We start from the raw sequence: 15,304 nt of genomic DNA, 5'->3' as shown, positions 1-15,304 counted from the left end.
CGTAGATCTGTGAGTGTGCGTATGTATTAGAAAGTTCTAAAATATTTTTTAGAAATGTCAATATACATTAAATATATATTTTTAGAAAGGTCCCGAGATGTCCATCTTCAAGTTAAAGTTGTGTATTTTCCCATTTCACTTTTACAAATATAGCTGAGAAATCCTGTAATGTCAGATGACCTCCTGATGCTCTCTCAGGCATTTCGTTGAATGAAAGTGTATTTCCGTTGGTATGAAGTGTATTTCCTATTGACCTGCTTTTGTTCTGACATGGGCACAGCATGTTTCTGTTTGCTTATTCTGTTATACCAGATCTACCTAATGCTGAACGAACATACACCTGTCTTGGTGCTACACTTTCACATTAAGACCATGACTGCTTGGGAAGGTATGAGCCAGTTTCCCTGACCCACACTAAATCTTAGACTAGATTATTGCTTCAAATATGGAATTAGCATCTGGAGTGAGATTTAGTCTGAAGCTGATTAAGAGATTTAGTCTTAATCTGTGGAACCCCAGGAACTGAAGTATTACTCATTTATCACACCTATCTGGTAACCAAGGGTTATTCCACAGGTGCCTGCATGTGTTTTGCTTATGCTTATATTTTTAGATTTTTGTAGTCTGTAGTAAAGAGTTATTGAGGGGGAAAAGTGTATTTATAAAACAAAAAGAGCACTTTGGATATGACATTTAGCATTGTAATCGATAAGACAGTCAAAAGGACGCCAGCGGTCCTCTTCAGAGTGAGAGTGTATCTTTCACTTTTTCGCAACATTCATTTCCTGGGAATATGACGTCGTCACAGAAAAATCAACTGCTTATGTTTCTGCTGTTGACATAAGTAAAACAAGACAGCGGCCATTAGTATGTTATTGTTTTGATAGATGATACCATACTGTGAGCAGTAAAGTCATACAAATGAAGGCAGACACAAACGCCCACGCTGTAGTACTGGCATCGCTTCAGTGGAATCCCAGACAACCTGTCTGTTTGTCCTTATCTAGGATAATACACCTCTTATCAGACAGGAAAGTAGTTTATTTCTGTCTGTCAAAGTGCAATTACACACCCAGGCTTCCAAGTAATCACTGTGATGCTAACATACACTTCCAGGAACATGTTTTGTGTGTGTGTGTGTGTGGTGGATGGTAGAGAAGCTCAGAAATGGTTCATAGATCCTTCCAACCACAGAGTTGCAGTTTGTAGAGTGAAATGAGGAGTGGGGAAGCCCATGTGTTTAAAAAATATTTTAGCCCGGTGTTGTGTGTCTCAGCAGTGAGTTAGAACAAGTAACTCGTGGGTGTTAACACATATAATATCTGAGGTGTAATAAGAGTGACTCACAGTCTGTGACTTGGTCACTGTTTTTGGGTTGTATGCACCAGCCTTTATAGCTTTTACTGGAAAGAATGAAGGGACAGTAAAATAGCTGAAGATGAAAGGCCAATGATAGGACATTCTGAAATCTCTAAATGTCCCGTTTAGTCTTAAATGCTCACATGAGTTCATATGTTCAGCATGTTTGTTTGATCATGCAGGTGATAACATACCTTATGGTGTTTAAGCTATTTCAGTTTGATTTCATTTTCTAAATTCCGTTTCTGAAATGCCACTATACCGTATCTGTGTTTAAACTGCTGATAGGATAATCCATATCACCATCCGTTAATCCCAGAGTTGTCAGACTTGCTATGATCAGTAAAATTAGCATTAGCTTGTTTCTGCACTGAATGGTTCGTTGCATGTAGTAATCATTATTCTGGAGTCAGTGTTCATTATTCTGGAGTCAGTGTTCATTATTCTGGAGTCAGTGTTCATTATTCTGGAGTGAGTGATAATTCTGGTGTCAACACTTGACATCACTTGTTATATGTACAGTTGTGATCAAATTTATTCAACCCCCAATGCTGCGAAGGGTTTTATGGAATTCAGTGCACATTTGTAATTGTGTTCATAATGAAATCTTACAAGGACTTGTTAAAGAACTAAATGCAACTAAGATAGCATCAATTTTTTTTGTCATAAAGTATTAAATGGCCTTTTTGTGATTTCTTCATTGACACAATTATTCAACCCCTTTACCACTACCACTCCTAAGAACAGAGGTTCATTCCAGTGTTTTCCATCAGGTATTGAAAACATCTGTGGATGTCAACGAGCAGCAATCAAGCATGATAAGCACCAATTAGGCAGATTTAAAAGGACTGTGATACTCAGCTCCTTCTAGACATCTACTGGTGTGTTTCCAAGCATGGTGAAGGCAAGAGAATGGTCCCAGAAGACAAGAGAAGAGGTTATTGCTCTTCACAAGAATGGCAATGGATATAAAAAGATTGCAAAGTTGTTAAATATTCCAAGAGACACTATCGGAAGTATCATTCGCAAGTTCAAGTTAAAGGGCATAGTGGAAACGTTACCTGGTCGTGGCAGAAAGAAGATCCTGACCGCGACTGCTGTGCGCTACCTGAAGCGTAATGTGGAGAAAAATCCCCGTGTGACTGCTAAGGAACTGAAAAAAGACCTGTCAGATGTGGGCACTGAAGTTTCAGCTCAGACAATAAGGCGCGCACTGCATAACGAAGACCTCCATGCCAGAACGCCCAGACGCACCCCCTTGCTGACTCCAAAGAACAAGAAAAGTCGACTGCAGTATGCCAAAAGTCATGTGGACAAGCCACAAAGGTTTTGGAACAGGTTTTGGAAACTAAATTAGAACTGTTTGGGACAATGGACCAGCGCTATGTTTGGAGAAGGAAGAACCAGGCTTATGAACAAAAGAACACCTTGCCTACTGTGAAGCATGGCGGGGGGTCAATTATGCTTTGGGGCTGTTTTGCTTCTAATGGTACAGGAAAGCTTCAACGTGTGCAGGGTACCATGAATTCCCTTCAGTACCAGGAGATCTTGGAGGAAAATGTGATGGAGTCAGTCACAAACCTGCGGCTTGGGAGACGTTGGACCTTCCAACAGGACAATGATCCGAAGCACACATCCAAGTCCACTAGAGCATGGTTGAACATGAAAGGCTGGAACATTCTAGAGTGGCCATCGCAATCACCAGACTTAAATCCAATTGAGAACCTCTGGTGGGACCTAAAGAAGGCAGTTGCAGTGCGCAAGCCTAAGAATGTGACTGAACTGGAGGCTTTTGCCCATGAAGAATGGGCTAAGATACCCATAGGTCGCTGCAAGACACTTGTGTCAAGCTATGCTTCACGCTTGAAAGCTGTCATAACTGGAAAAGGATGTTGTACTAAGTACTAAAAAATAATGTCACTAGGGGGTTGAATAAAACTGATAATGATGTGAGCACAGTAAAGACATTTGTGGTTATTCCATCATAAATATTATGTTATGTTTGTCTAATTTATAAGTGCCTCTTTGATATAATTGTAAATAAGATGACTGAAATGATCAAAATCAATGTCAAACTGGCCAAAACACTTTATTTCAGTGGGGGTTGAATAAATTTGATCACAACTGTACATATAGTTATATGTAGAGCTGACTGAGTGAATGTGTTTAGTATATAGTGGTTTATATGTGGTTAATATGTGGCTTATATAGTGGTTTATATATGTTTACAAATAGCAAATCAGATTCAGTACATTTTAGTATAATTTTAGGAATTATAAATTAGCATTAACATAATTTATAATCTCAAAAAACATGCTTATAATAGCTTTAATACTAGACCAAATTATTTACATAATTAGTCACTAACTGAATATTAAACTCACTTTCATTTGGAGTGTGTGCAAATTGAAATAAAATAATAATACAAATGTTATTATTGTTACAAATTGTTAAAATGTTACAAATCTAGTACAACAATTTTCCATTCAGTGTGAAATAACTACAAACCCCATGAGCACAAACTCAGTACAATCAATGATCTTCACAATTATTTCACAAAATGACTGCATGGTCATGCCTTTAAGTCTTGAACATGTCAATAATTACAATGTTTTTGTTATTGTTGCATGTTCATCTATAGATTATAGTCTTTCGGTAACATTTTTTTCATGTATTTTCTGTCTCATGTATCCTGTTCTGTTCAGTGCTATGTTTGGGTTATAAGGCCTTGATGTCTTACCCAGAGCACACAGCATTGCACTGTACCATGTCAGTATGTGGCCTGCTATATAGACCTCACGGGCTCTCTTCAGTCAGGTTTTTAACCTCTGCCGCTCGATCATCAAGTTGGAGCCCTTGGTCTGTGGGAGTTGTCTTTGATAAGCTACATTTTGAAAAAAACTGGGTGATCTGGTTCCGGAAAGAGCTGCAGAAGAAAAAGTAGAGAACCGGGTCGAAGCAGACGTGCAGGATGGCCAGGAGTAGAGTGGACTCTTTGGCTAAGAAAAGGTGTTTTCTCACGTCGCAGTCGGTGATGAGCTGGTTCTGAGTGAAGGTGTAAGGCATGCGCACAGCGTGGTAAGGCACGAAACACACGATGTAGGCCACCGTCACCAGGCCGATGTTGAGCGTGGCGTGGTGCGCGACGGCCTGCTCCTCCGGCTCGCCACCGCGCTTACCCCAGAACCGCTTCAGCACCAGACCGTTGGACATCAGCACGGCGGCCGAGGTGTTCAAGAAGATCGCCATGCCCAGGAAAACGGAGAGCACGTGCCAGTTCTGGCCAACGTCGCGCTTTAAGTCGGCGCAGGTCAACGCCGACGTGAACTTCACCTCCTCCTTGATGGGGATGGCCATGTTGGGCACGTTAATGAAGAGCACGAGTACCCAGACCACGGCGGACATCATGGCCGCGAAACCCACCTCCTGCAGACGCAAGAGCTTGGAGCTGTTGGTGATCTGGAGGTAACGGTGGACGCTGACGAAGGCGAGGAAAATGACGGAGGCGTACATGTTGATGTAGATGATGGGACTGCTGATTTGGCAATGGAAGATCATTAGCAGCTGAGAATCCACACCCAGATCGTTGGCGATCTTGACTGGCAGCGCTAGCGTAAGCAAGAAGTCAGCAGTCAGGAGGTTGATCAGGTAGATGTTTATGCACTTCTTGAAGTTCCTACTGTATATGAAGGCCCAGAGTGCCACCAGACTGCCAGCCATGCCTACGAGGAAGATGAGGATGTAGACCGTAGCAAAGGGCACCATGTTGTCATTGACAACACAGACCTTGTTGGGGCTTGTTGTGGTCTTGTTTTCCATTTTGGAAAGAAAAGGTGTATCGTTTTACTAGTTCACAAGTCATCCAGTGTCTTTAGATCGGTGCTTCTCAGAAGCACATTTTGTAGAGTACTTTATTTGAGGTGAATTTGTTGGTGTTTTCTTTACATGCAGACAGGAGGAAGTGGTGGTTTTATGTTTCCTTTGCTGCAGTTACCACTGAATCCTGTAGACACAAAGGATTTAAATTTTCATTATTTTTCTTTTACAGTTGTTTTCACATCGACTTGTTAAATTGCTAATTTGACTAATATAGCCAGTGTTAAGTCACTACAGTAATATTGTTTTGATCATGGTCCTGTTTGAAGGAGAAAAGCTATCAAATGAGTTTCAAGGCATTTGGATGACTTATTAGCAACTAATTTTTACAGTAGTTCAGTCTAGCTGCAGGGATTCATTCGTATGAAATGCATACTTGGCTTTGATTGACTACAAGTACAAACATTATTGACAAGAGCACAGTTGCCTAATTTTATTAGAGATATGTACAGCCTACATAATATACTTATATATGCACATAATTCTCTGCAATCTCCATATATGTATGTTGCTTGAGGCTTTTGCTGCTTCTTATGTGAAAACATAAAAACTGTTACAATGTGAAGGTAAATAATTTAGCTTGTTAAGCAGATATAAATATAAAAAGGGTTAATACTGGCTGTAGTAACATTTCTAAAACCTGGATCTGATCGATGTACTTTATAGCCCAAGTTTGTAAAATACTGTACTAAAACATGTGGATTGGCTAGTACAGTATTATGTGGTAGTCCCACTTCCATTTACATATGGATGTGAGAATGAGGAATGAGAAATAACTGAATTCAAAGGTCAGGGAATTTTTACAACATGCAAAATACCTTATTGCTGTTGTTGTTTATTTATGAACCAACCTGTCATACACACTGTTCAGAACTGCATCGGCTTTAAAGTCTACAGAGCGTCAGAAAGGAAGCGGCCACGTGTTTCTCGGGCTATGCTACACAAAAGTGTGTTTTTAAAAGACACTCACCACACATTGAACACGTTGCCAAGAGCGTTTTAGTATATCTTCTTTGTCAACAAAATCATCTTCTTAAGCTGAACGTTAAGTCTCCACAAAGGCTAAACCTTAAACTGTAGCTCCTTCTAGCCAGTACACTGACCTTCGCAAAGACGTTGGTTTGTAGCCTCTCTCGTAATTCTACAGACTGACACTTGTGTCTTTTGGTCTGACTCTAATGACATTCAACAAATTGAAAGAGGGCGTCAGTCACTTTTTTTTTCCCCAGATCAGTTAAGTGACGTGGCGGAAATGTAAACTTTCCAAGTTCTCTGTCAGTCGGCGAACCACAAACCACCTGTCGCTTTATATCTCCAAATTCAGCAGGCAAACCTGAGGAGATGTATCCCTTGTGCTAGTGAACACAAAGTCTGATCTTCTTGGCATGAGTCCCAGACTGCGGCTGATCTGAGGAGGTACATGCTAATGATAACACAGATTGAGGAAGTTGCTTCAGCGCAGACATGCACTGCAGTGATTGGCCCATGTCATCTCAAGCTCTGAATGTGGGCATGGTTTTATTGTTGCTATTTCTAGCAGTTAAGTCAAAGGCAAGGAGACAATATTTTCCATAATGCGTCAAAAATGTAAAAATAAGCTGTTGAAAGTGACATAACAGGGACACAGATGTGATGCACATTGTTTTCTGTGCTGAGGCCCGGCTAGAAGCTGCTTTCACGTTGTAGAGTACTGCCCGATATCCTGGTCTCCGTGTAGCCCACAGTGTTGCTCTGTCTCCTCGGGCGGCCGTCACCTTTTCTCTGGCCCCTGTTGATGTTCAGCCGAGCTCTGAAGGTCTTGCAGAAGAAGAAGTAGATGAGCGGGTCCAGGCAGGCGTTGAGCACCGACAGCAGCACTGTCAGCTCTTTGACGACGTAAAAGGCCCTGGTGGAGCAGTGCTGCTCCATCCTGGTCTTCAGAAAAGCGTAGGGCAGCCTGACCAGGTGGTACGGGACGAAGCACACACAGAACACCCCCACCAACACCAGCATGTTGCGCCTCGACTTGCTGACCTTGGCTTGTAGCGGCTGCATGGTGCGCTGGAGGCCCCGCACGGTGGCCCAGTAGAGCAGCACCAAGGAGGCCAGCACCGCAGAGAAGATGACGGCGGAGACGCTGTGGATGACCTTGTAGAACAAGCTGACCGCGGGCGCATGTAAGGAGTCGCAGCCCAGATCTGGCCTGGACCGGACGGCGTTCCACGACGTGCTGAGGAAGAGGACGACGTAGACGAAAGCCGCCCCCGATAAGGAGGTCCACGTTATTAAGGAGACGTAGCGTGCGGCTCGCGTGGTCTGCAGGAAGTTATTGCCTAGCGGATGGACAATCTTCAGATACCTAAACGAAGGCAAGACAAGACGCTCTTGTTGATTTTGGTTCATTAGGGTAAGGTACAGCAATTGAGACAACTACGAGAAATACATCTGATCAAGGCATATCAGAGCCAGTGGCTCGTGTAGACCATTTGAAATTGGGGGAAGGGGATGTGTGCATGTGTTTGCATGCAGTGAGAGAAGTGAAACTCACTCCTCATTTAGGGGAGCCTGATTTTATCATGACCAAACATGTCACATGGGCACTGGTGCCATTATATAACACAAAGGGCAAGCCTGTGAAACGGATACTGCGTGTTTCATTTGGGTGGCCTCCAGTGATAAGGTACCTGTTGGCAGCGATGTACTCCATGAACAGAATGCTGGCGTACATGTTGAGGTAGAAGGCGCCCGTGCCGAAGGAGCAGTAAACGTTCTGCATGGCGTGGGAGCCGCTGGCGTAGTTGGCGATGCGGATGGGCAAGCAGAGGCAGAGGAAGAAGTCGGCCGCCGCCAAGTTCTTCAGGTACACGGTCACGCTGGAGCGAAACCGCTGCGAGGTGCAGAAATACACGCGCACGGTGACCGCGTTCAACGCCAAGCTGACGAGGAAGACCAGTGAGTAGGCGGCAATGAAAAACGGTTTGCACGGGACGTCTCTGGGTCCCGCGCAAGCCACTCCGCTCGATGAATTTAACAGCGGGGCAGTCATCGCTGTTGCCGTGGCTGCCATGACGACGGTGACTTTTTATCGAAACTAGAAGTGTGGAGCAGACAGAAACTGTGGTGTGACAAGCTGCACCTGAACGCTTCTGTTTACACTATTAACAAATGAATTATTAGCAATGATAATGGAAATAACGCATCCTATCACAAGAAAGAAGGTAAATTCAATTCAAATGTTTGATATATATCATATATAATTTTTTATAATTATATAATAATTTTTTACATTTTATATATACATATAATTTTTGTATTATATTTTGTATATATTTAGAAAATATTTATATATGCATATCTAAACAAATATTGATATATTGACATAGATTTCGATTGTAAAAATTTTGGCAGATTTATTAAAAAATTTGCAACTCAATATTTGCAAAGTCACCGAAACTCATTTTAAACAAGAAAATAGTTTTATGGAAGCAGGTGTTATTGTAAGGTATCACAGCTTTGGAAATACAATTCTTGTTAATACAAGAAGCTCATATAATCACACATAATCAACAAATACATCGTATTCAAGGTTTTTACTGGTTTTACTGGTTTGCTCACTGGAAGTCCATGCCCTAATTTTTACTCTCTCTCTTTTAGTTCTCTGCATATGTATTATATTTCAATCTTAATTCATGTTTTGAATGTTAAAATCTGCCAGAACTCTAAAGAGTGAAAAAAAGTGCAGATATCCTGCAAAAAAGCAATTATCTATTATTATTATAAACTATTATTATTATTATTATTATTATTATTATTATTAACAATTAATTATTATTGAGGAGGTTATGCCTTATGGTTTGAATCTACAGGGAGAATTTAGAGTTAACTTACTCTTCAACGATCACCCGGTCCAAAGAAAGTGGCTGTTCAGATCTCATTTCACTCTGCTGATTGAACTGTACTTGGTTTTATAGCATTTAGACCAGGAAGAGACGGTGCAGTGAATATCATGATAGAGCCACAGATAATCTGCGCTCGTTGACGCAGGACCCAGGCCCCAGTTCTCATTTAGCATTTGCAAGTCAAAACCGCATCCGTTGATCCTGGAGTGTGCAGGAGGAATGCTCCTCACATCTACATGAGCTTCTGAATTCCCAACAATGTTTTCAGTTGTTAACAACAGCACTGGAAACGCAAGTAAATTTGAATAATATAGAACCAACCCCAATTAGATTATGAACAATCAATTCATGAAACTGTAAAAGATTCCAACCGCTGTAAAGGTTACCACAGGAAAAAGGAAATGTATTAATAAATCGGAAGGGCAAATTAAATAGGACATTAAATAGGTTGCTGAGAACGCTTTACACACATGTGCATATACACACACACACACACACACACACTCGCATGCATGCACGCAGGCACACACACGTGCACACACACACATACACACACAAAACATCTCTGTAGTTCTTTATTTTGCCTATATGTGCTGCTGCTAATGCATACAAGTTAGACATGACAATTTGAAGATAAGCATTGTTTATGAAAAATACTCCTTTTCGGATTTTTTCTGAAAAAAAAAAATCACGTTAAGACACAAAAACAAACATTTAAATACATTCATGCATGTCCACATTTTACATTAATAACGAAAATGGTTTGAGTTTGAGTTTTCACTTTTATATAAACCCACTTCCTGCAAAACCTTATTTATTTTGTTTTACACAATGTAGCACTCTGCAGTGGTGGTCGGATTAGCGTCCTCACAGCGTGAAGGGTTTTGGCTGACTTATCTTGGTGTTCTGTAACGGTATCTTTGCAAACTGCAACAGGAAATCACATACCGCACTGCTGTGTTATTTTTTCTTTTCTTTTGTGCCGTGTGAAATCACGTGCGTTAATAGTTTTTTTCCAGATGCAGTTTCATCCCTCCTGTCACAGATTGCTGACGCTCAGCCCGTTGCTTAGCGACGGTCTCCTGCTCTCTGTGTCCACGGTGGAGAACTTTCGCAGCAGTGACTCGCGGAACGTCCTGCACATCAGAAAGTAGATGACGGGGTCCAGGCACACGTTGAGGGCGGAGAGGAACAGCGTGGCCTCTTTGGCCTGGAAGAGCTGGAAACGGCTGCGTGTGCTGAATCGGGCGCCGGGCCTTTGGCTCAGGGTGTAGGGCACGCGGCACACGTGGTACGGCACGAAGCAGACGACGAAGACGGCCAGCAGGCTGAGGATGCTGCGGTTGGACCTGCGTCCCGCCTTTCCGCCGTCCCGCCGGACCCGGCGGTAGGAGAGGCACACGTGCCGCGCGATGGAGGCGTAGCAGAAGGCCACGAGCGCCAGCGCCGCCCAGAACACGCCCACCGCCACGTGAGCCGAAACGTCGTGCCAGCGCCGGCCCAGCGGGCTCTTCAGCTGCATGCACCCGCACCCCTCCGCCGGGGGCCGGTCCGTCAGCAGCATGTTGGGAAGCATGCAGAGGAGCAGCAGGGCCCAGGTGAGCAGGGCCAGGGCCCGGGCCACGGGGAGGCGCCGAAGGAGGGAGGCGCACGGCCCAGACGCCGACGCTAGCACGATCTTCACGTAGCGCTCCAGGCCGATGAGGCTCATGAAAGCGATGCCCGTGTACATGCCCAGGTAGAAGAGCACGGCCGTGTAGCGGCACACGGCCAGACGCAGGCGCCAGCCGCCCGCGCCCAGGTCGCCCGCCACCCGCCACGGGAACGACAGCAGCATGAGGAAGTCAGCCAGCACCATGTTCTTCAGGTACACCACCATGCCCGAGGTGCTGGGCACCCGGAAGAAAATCCACGCCGCCGAGCCGTTCAGAACCAGGCCGGCCGCGCAAATCAGGGCGTACAGCGCCGGCAGCGCCTGCCGCGTGAACGGGCTCCCGAAGTCGGTTCGGTTGCCGTGGGTCGGGCTCCCGCATCCTTCGCCATGGCTACCGTTGACGTAGTTCATGCCTGAAAGCAGCGGAAGCAAATCGTTTGTTTGGAGACACTGCAGCCATTTGTTTAGATTGCATTTTTGAGGCATTTTTGACGTAGTATCACGTGGTTATGTCCTAAAAATGACTGCAGAGGCAGAGCCCACAAAAAAGAATTCTGTGAAAGCTACTTTCACAAGTTCTGTTCACTGTGGTACTACACATGCAAGAGCATCAGCGTGTCCGCGTGCGAGCAAAGAGCCACCGTATGCACTGCCTTGCAGATTGCGTGTTGCAGTCGTGTACAGGTTTGTGGTTGAAGCCCCCACTAATGATCAAATGATAAAGCAGTAAAACCTTCGTGTGCCTGGTAAGCGTAGTGGTTAACAACGCATCCTCCCCATGGGGCTCTGGGGTTTAATTCCCTGCCTGTGAATGTTCACCAAGCTCAACCAATAAGAGGATACAGCATGATTTGAACTGTAAGTTGCTCTGGATAAGACAGTCTACCAATATGCAAACACAGTAGGTAGAAAAAAACCCGCAACCAGTTCTGCAATGGTATAGTGTAAGGCTATATTTACCAGGGTTCCTGTATTGTTTAAATCTGTATTTCCTGTAGCTTTAGTGCTTTAATTTGGTTGAGATGGTTTACATATCCCTTTATGCTCCATTTATGTAGGAATCTTCAGCAACACCATTCAGAGAAGTAAACACGTTTTAGCACAGTGTACATCTTCATGACAGGCGTCACTAGAGGTTTATCTTGACATGTAAACATTATTATTATGTGAAATTATTTTGCATATTTTGCATGATTTGGTGTATAAATAACATTTGCAAATTTGTAAAGGCTATCAGTTTGTTTATATAGTGCCTCCCGTTCTAAGCCTTTAGGATCGGCAGAGAGCCGCCCGGTAAAGTCACATCACAAAATAACCTTCAGCATCAGCAACGTTTGGAACCCACGCTGGTCCACACTTGTGGAGACATCAGATAATAAAAAAAGTTCATTTGTCCTTTCAGAAGTGCTTTTTAAAAACAAATATGCATTTTTGGATCTAATATTTGGACTTTAGGTGTCAGAGATGTTCGGCCTATGAAAAATGAATGAACGAATAACTTACCCCACACTGCCATATGAGGGTGTAGATTTAACCCCTACTGCCATATGAGGGTGTAGATTTAACCCCCACTGCCATATGAGGGTGTAGATTTAACCCCTACTGCCATATGAGGGTGTAGATTTAACCCCTACTGCCATATGAGGTGTAGATTTAACCCCTACTGCCATATGAGGGTGTAGATTTAACCCCTACTGCTGTATGGGGCTGTAAGTTTAACCCCTACTGCCATATGAGGGTGTAGATTTAACCCCTACTGCCATATGAGGGTGTAGATTTAACCCCTACTGCTGTATGGGGCTGTAAGTTTAACCCCTACTGGAGTATGAGGTTGTAAATGCTGGAATTTGTCCTGACTGAGCAATATCATGATTTCTTAGTCATGTGAAGTCACATGCAGTGACACACTGTTACAGTGCGGTTACGAATCCAGACGTGTTCAGTTCCTGCTGACATCCTGTTCAATCACAGAATGTCCTGTCTAATGTTCTGGTAGGTCCTGAAAAGGGCTTAAACCAGCAGGACCTTTTTCAGCCCATACAAATCATATGTGCTTGTTCACAAGGTGGTACAACTGGATAAGGAGGAAAAGTAATGAAAGCATTTTTTAATAGGCTGCACAATATCAGGACACACTTCCAGTGGCCATCAACAGGACTTAGGACCCTCTGAGACCTTTCTGTGTCTGGTGAGTGTCATTTTTAATGCAGCCTCCCCTGTGTGTCTGGGGTTTAATCCCCCTGCCTGAGAATGTGCTCTAAACTCTACCATAAAGAGCCTGACAATCTGCCAATATGCAAACATTGTAGATAAAAAAAAAACACAACCAGTTCTGCAATGACATAGTGTAGGGCAATATTTATAAGGGTTCCTGTACTGGTTAAATCTATATTTGCTGCAGCGTTCGTGCGTAAATTTGGTCATGTTCATTTACATAGCCCTTTAATAGGATCCATATAAAAATAGGATCCATAGGACATTGTCAGGAACACCTTTGAGGGAAGTAAACACATTTCAGCACAGTGTATATCTCAATGACTCTGTTTAACATATTCAGCACAGAATTGATAAACAATCCCAGAATTCATTGAGTCTACCCGGGAAGGCCTGACATCGTTTCTTCGTTGGTTTACGAAATATACTTAAACATCACTTAGCAAGCCACGATGTTTCCCAGTAGTTCAGTCCAAGGTTACCTGGTCCAGTTCGGTCTTGTACATTGTGAATCACAGACGATTGTCCACTGAATGTGTGATAATGAATTAAAAGATTATAGCTCGAAACAAGATTGTCACTTGTAGGGTGCAACTCTTTATCTGTTGTGTACAATATAATGGATTTTGAGAATAGAAATGGTTCTATTTCAAAATGTATTTACTATTTTTCAAGAAATAGAATTATGTATACAAATTAGTAACATTAGTTTCAAGGTTAATGTTAATTTTGGATCAAATTAACAACATTTATAATATAACTTCTAATAACCCTTCTCATGTGCATTTCAAATTGTTGTGTTTAATTTACATATATAAATAAAAAAATTAAAATGTCTTTGCTGTCAAATAAATTTATATGAATGAATCATGTCAAATCATATGTGCCAATTTTTCAAGACATTTCTCTTTTCTCAAAAAGCCAAAATGTCCTCATACTGTACAGGACCAAGATTACAAAATGATCACTTTTAATGTGTTCAATTAAGACTAAAAAGGTAATAATAAAAAAAAAACCAAAACAAGGGTAAGTAATCACAAAACAGCACTAACCTTATGTGGAGCGAAAGCAAGCAGGTGTGTCCCTAGTGTAATGAGCATTAGGTGAGAGTGATCAGAGTGATGGAGAATTCTCACTGCTGGACGGGCGCAAGACGAATGATACAGTAGCAGTTTCTTCTCAATGTGTGTGGATATAGCAAGAGGACTGCTGAATAAAGATTCTTTCACACAAACACACACACATGAACCGTCCTCTGGGCTGTATGTTATAGTTCTCCTATTTCCTCTTCAGAACTCCCTGCTGTGCGATTTTTGGTCCGACGCCGTGACACAAACGCGCTCGCGCTTTTGTTTTTCTCTCAGGACAGCTGCAGCGCTGTTGGGTTTTTTGCCTTTTAAAACTATTTTTAACTCTTCTAACTAGTCCTCTCTCGGCAGCCCCTCTATCCCGCCGAGCTCGGTGGGAGGTCGTGGGGGAAGATCACTAGAGGCAGAATTAGAATAGGAAGTTTTATTTGTTAGGCACGTTGGTCAGTTTCCTCCCTCTAACGCTCCATCTGAGACTTAAACACAGGATTTGTACACGGATGATACGTACAGGCTTCATACAGCATGTAACACATCTGGCTTGATATACAGTATCACATGGTGACCACCAGATGGCAGTAATTGTGTTGAATTTTAGATTTGCATTTGTGATGACCTGTAGTTTCATGTTTCACTTAATGAAGTATAACATGCAAAATCAGTTAAAATATTGATCTTTACCGCAGAGCCAGTTTGGAAGATTTTAAAACATCTGAGTTAAAGCACACGGGTCTGGACACACTGATTACCATTGGTGGTTTACTGAGAGAGGGAAGTGAAAGATGAAGGACAAGTGTGGCAATAACCAAACCTAATTAAAACAAAACACAAAAAAGAAAAGGAGGCTCTTCAAACAAGAGTGTATACTGCTCGGTACGTCTGCTACTAATGTATCTACTAATGAGCCCGACCTGTACACATGCTGTCCTTTAACAGAGGGAGTGGGCCCATTCCTAAAGCAATGCACGCTCATCCTAGCTGGTCCCATTTCAGAGAACTGGAGAAGTGTCAGCCATTTTGGCTCAAGTTTCAGTTCAAGTTTCGGGTTCATTCACAACTCCCAGAATGCACTCGGAGATGCGATTTCTCAAGGTGATTCCTGCAGTCTGCAGACATACAGCAATTTGGTTTTACAGATTAAAAGAAGCTTCTTGTGTCATGGTCATACATCAATTTCAGAGTTATAAACAAACGAGGTCGCAACTGGAGAAGTGGTGAGGTATGTAGCAACATGA

General features: G+C 42.8%; 1 protein-coding gene across 6 annotated transcripts; it reads right to left on the bottom strand.

The window, feature by feature from the left end:
* Window positions 1-3,673: 3,673 nt before the first annotated feature.
* LOC143478043 (G-protein coupled receptor 171-like) lies at window positions 3,674-14,477 on the bottom strand. Of its 6 annotated transcripts, none has more exons than XM_076976972.1 (4): window positions 9,103-10,147; window positions 7,899-8,150; window positions 6,206-7,573; window positions 5,175-5,362 (listed from the first exon to the last, which is right to left on the bottom strand). In XM_076976972.1, the coding sequence occupies exons 1-3, from the start codon at window positions 9,147-9,149 to the stop codon at window positions 6,898-6,900; spliced, it is 975 nt and encodes a 324-aa protein (XP_076833087.1). In that variant the 5' UTR covers window positions 9,150-10,147; the 3' UTR covers window positions 5,175-5,362; window positions 6,206-6,897. The 6 variants fall into 6 exon arrangements, with proteins under 6 accessions (XP_076833086.1, XP_076833087.1, XP_076833083.1 ...); XM_076976968.1 differs by having other exon boundaries at window positions 7,899-8,305; window positions 9,103-9,141; XM_076976970.1 differs by lacking the exons at window positions 6,206-7,573; window positions 7,899-8,150 and adding an exon at window positions 14,034-14,477 and having other exon boundaries at window positions 9,103-11,180.
* Between the last annotated feature and the right edge of the window lie 827 nt (window positions 14,478-15,304).

The sequence above is a fragment of the Brachyhypopomus gauderio genome, chromosome 16 (assembly GCF_052324685.1).
Source record: "Brachyhypopomus gauderio isolate BG-103 chromosome 16, BGAUD_0.2, whole genome shotgun sequence".
NCBI classification, from domain to species: domain Eukaryota; kingdom Metazoa; phylum Chordata; class Actinopteri; order Gymnotiformes; family Hypopomidae; genus Brachyhypopomus; species Brachyhypopomus gauderio.
This window is presented reverse-complemented; position numbering and strand designations above follow the sequence as displayed.